Here is a 3281-nt window from a genome sequence, read left to right as displayed (position 1 = left end):
AAAGAGTTCTATAATTTCAAATCACACAACATGAAATTATGTTTGAATGTTGAAACTTGTACAGTGTATACAATTGTACAATAGAAGTAAATATTCATTCTATATACTATTTGAATTTGTTTGTTTAAGTCACAATTCGGTTATTGAAATGGTACATTTCAGTGATTTCTATGGATGCCATCATAGTACATGAATACTATAAAGAAACACAATTTCTGCTATGCTGCTATAATATCCCTCATTTACACAGATATAAAAATACAGTTGAATAAACTGAGAACAACTAATTGGTGTGTGTGGGTGGGTGTGGGTGTGGGGGTGTGTGTGTGTGTGTGAGAGAGAGAGAGAGAGAGAGAGAGAGAGAGAGAGAGAGAGAGAGATCCTTAATCCTCGAAGAAGTAAATAGTGGATTACCCTTTCCTCCGTAGAATTATTCATACAAATTCATACACCCCATAAACAAAGATTGCATACATAGATCTAGTGTTTTAATATAATTTGCCTCACAATCTTTTTTTCCTCTAGAGATTAGATTGATTTAATAATCTCTCCTGTTTCATCACCCAGAGTTTCTGACTTCAGCAGCACAGATCCTGATGGAGATAGTATTCATTGTGAGTGTGGATTTGAAGACCATGAACTTCAACAGAGATTCTACTGATACGGAGTTCTCACCATCCTGTTATTGAGAGGTTGAAGAGGCCGCCAGTTGTCCACCAAAGGGCAGTGGGGTTCATCTGCAGGCTTACTAGAAAGGCTACGAAACTTTTCCATCTGCAGAGAAGTAAAATGGATGTATTGCCAAGGTCAAATCCATAGCCTGGCTAAAACTGGCAATGAGATGACTGGACACTGAGCAGCCATGAGTAACAAATCTCCTCAGAAAACTGTCATAGCCACTGCGTGGACATACTGCAACCCTTTTGTGGTTCTTTCTTACAATCACACTCTACTGAATTTGTTTGCTAACAGTCTCCTCACCCACACAGAGATTATTGGTGATTCACTCATGACTCTCCCCCAGGGGCATCATTTCTGAGAGGCATAGCAGGCTGTCACAGAGGGTACAAGAGAGGGGCTTCTTCTGAGACTCCTAAAACTACTTTCAGGAATAAATTCCATTGAACCTACTAAGGCTTGTCTCAGAAGTGGGCTGGAAATATTGACAGGACCACATAGCAATAATTGATTCTGTATCCATGTTGAATTCATTTGTCGGTCTATGAACAGTAATACTTTCTAATTTTTGCACTTTTTTGCCATTCAACTCGCAGTCAACTTATGACAAACCCATAGAGATGGTTTGCCATTGCCTGCCTCTAGATAGCAGCCCTGGACTTCTATGGTAGCCTCCCATCCAAGTACTAACCAGGGTTGACTCGGCTTAGCCTCTGAGATCTGAGAAGCCTGGGCTATCCAGGTCAGGGTATTACTTGCACTGCAAATGTTAAATATTTCTTAGCCATTTTCACTACAGCAAATTTTTAAAAATCAGGTAGTCTTTTGATGGAAAACATTTTAGAGAAAAATTAAGCTGTGATTACTATTTGGTAAGTGAGGGTCTTTTTTTTAGGGATTTCTCAAAATACTCCTCCAAACATTCTCTGACATTAACTCCTGTGAGAATCTAGAAATGAGTACTGACAGTGAGTGCAATGCTCCGCCGAAACTCAAATATGACATGGAATCTTTTATAACTCAGGTAAGTCAGGTAAAAACCAAAGGGCTGGGGGTGGGCTCATTCTAGATCCGGGGAAAACATAAACCCTATGTACCACCATTGAGCTGGATCCCAATAAAGCCCAAGGCAGAGCCATGTTCTTTATCTCCTTATATACTTCATCTACTGCCTGCTGGTGAAGGCTGCAGCTCAAGCCACTCATTCAATTCCTGTTAACATAGATCTTTGACATGCATTAAGAAAACTTCATTTATTTCTCTGGTCAGATATGGAAATGCAGGACTGAACTGAAACTTGGAATATTCTTCAATCCTTGTTTGGAATCCTGTTTCTTCCATAAAAAATACCCCAAATTTCATCAACATTGAATCATGGATGAAATTTCTGAAGAAGAGACCATGGCTATCAACAAAATGTACGTAGCTCATTTGAGATAGATACACGGAAACCAAGATGGCTGTGTTAATTTCTAGGATTTACCTGTTCCTCGCTAACGACGATAGGTTCTTTCAGAATAATCCAGGTAACACACTCTTCACAAGAAGGTGTCGTGAAAGAGCCTTGGTAGGTCCAATAGCTCCGGTTTTTAGGGAAAAGAATTGATGGATCAAAGTTTTGAAAAGGAGCCTCTTTTCCCTTAAGAAAATTAAAGAAAAAAAATAATTGTTACAGCCTGTTGAAGGAAGAAGTTGGGTACCATCAATACCACCGTCACCTCTGGGAGCTGTTTTAAATCAGAGCACTCTCTCTCTCTGTCTCACTCTCTCTCAGCAACAGTATGACATCATTTCCTGGGGAACCTTGGAAGTGATATCACACCTCTCTAATAAACACTGAAAACTCTATAGAGTTTCTGTAGATTCCTAAAGAGGGTTGACTTCATTTCCATGTTTTCCCCAGAACTGATGTCATGCCACCACCAACAATGATTTTTAAAAATTATTTTTCTTTTGCTGGCTGTGGTGGCAGAAAACAGGAGCTGGGAGTGAGGGATCCCAGCAGGGGATAGGCACATCTAATCTGTGCCAGTTCTATAGGTAGAAGTGAAACTTCATTCGGCAAAACTTGTGTACAGAGTCTATGTACACACATACACACACACATATATATTTGATTTCGAAACCGCCATCCTCCATACTTGGGGCCCAAGGTGGTGTACAACATTCAAGAATACAATAATCAGTTAAATAAGTAAAAAACAATAAAAACAAGTACAGTAACATTCCAGATGGCATCTAAAACCGCATTATCCTCACCCCAAGGAAAGTGAACAGAAGGAAGGCCAGGCTAATAAAAACCATTGCTATCCTCAACCATAAAATCAGTTCTCCTGCATTTGCCAGATTACTAATTTCACAATGTTTATGGCATACAGTTTGTAGGCCTTAACATCTGCTCACAAGTTATCACAAGCACATAGGTAGAGGAGGGGCTGGGGCCAGCACTACATGTGATCCCCCACACACATACACCCCTGTTCTCTCTCCCTTCCTCTTATATAACCTGTGAACAGTCTTCCAGTCTCTGATTATAAACACTCCCCTCTAGGGTTCCCAAATGTGCCTGGGGGGCGGGGAACCCCCCGCTTCGGAGCCCCCGA

General features: G+C 40.5%; 1 protein-coding gene across 1 annotated transcript in view; it reads right to left on the bottom strand.

The window, feature by feature from the left end:
- Positions 1–324: 324 nt before the first annotated feature.
- LOC107122379 (carbonic anhydrase 3-like) overlaps positions 325–3281 on the bottom strand; it is a 30325-nt gene continuing 27368 nt past the window's right edge. The window contains exons 6-7 of the mRNA XM_015425471.1: positions 2162–2317; positions 325–774 (exon numbers count right to left, since the gene is read on the bottom strand). Coding sequence (XP_015280957.1) covers positions 655–774; positions 2162–2317 — 276 coding nt within the window. The 3' untranslated portion in view covers positions 325–654. The remainder of the gene's footprint in view (positions 775–2161; positions 2318–3281) is intronic.

The sequence above is a fragment of the Gekko japonicus genome, unplaced genomic scaffold, assembly GCF_001447785.1.
Source record: "Gekko japonicus isolate JY-2015 unplaced genomic scaffold, Gekko_japonicus_V1.1 scaffold372, whole genome shotgun sequence".
NCBI lineage: Eukaryota > Metazoa > Chordata > Lepidosauria > Squamata > Gekkonidae > Gekko > Gekko japonicus.
This window is presented reverse-complemented; position numbering and strand designations above follow the sequence as displayed.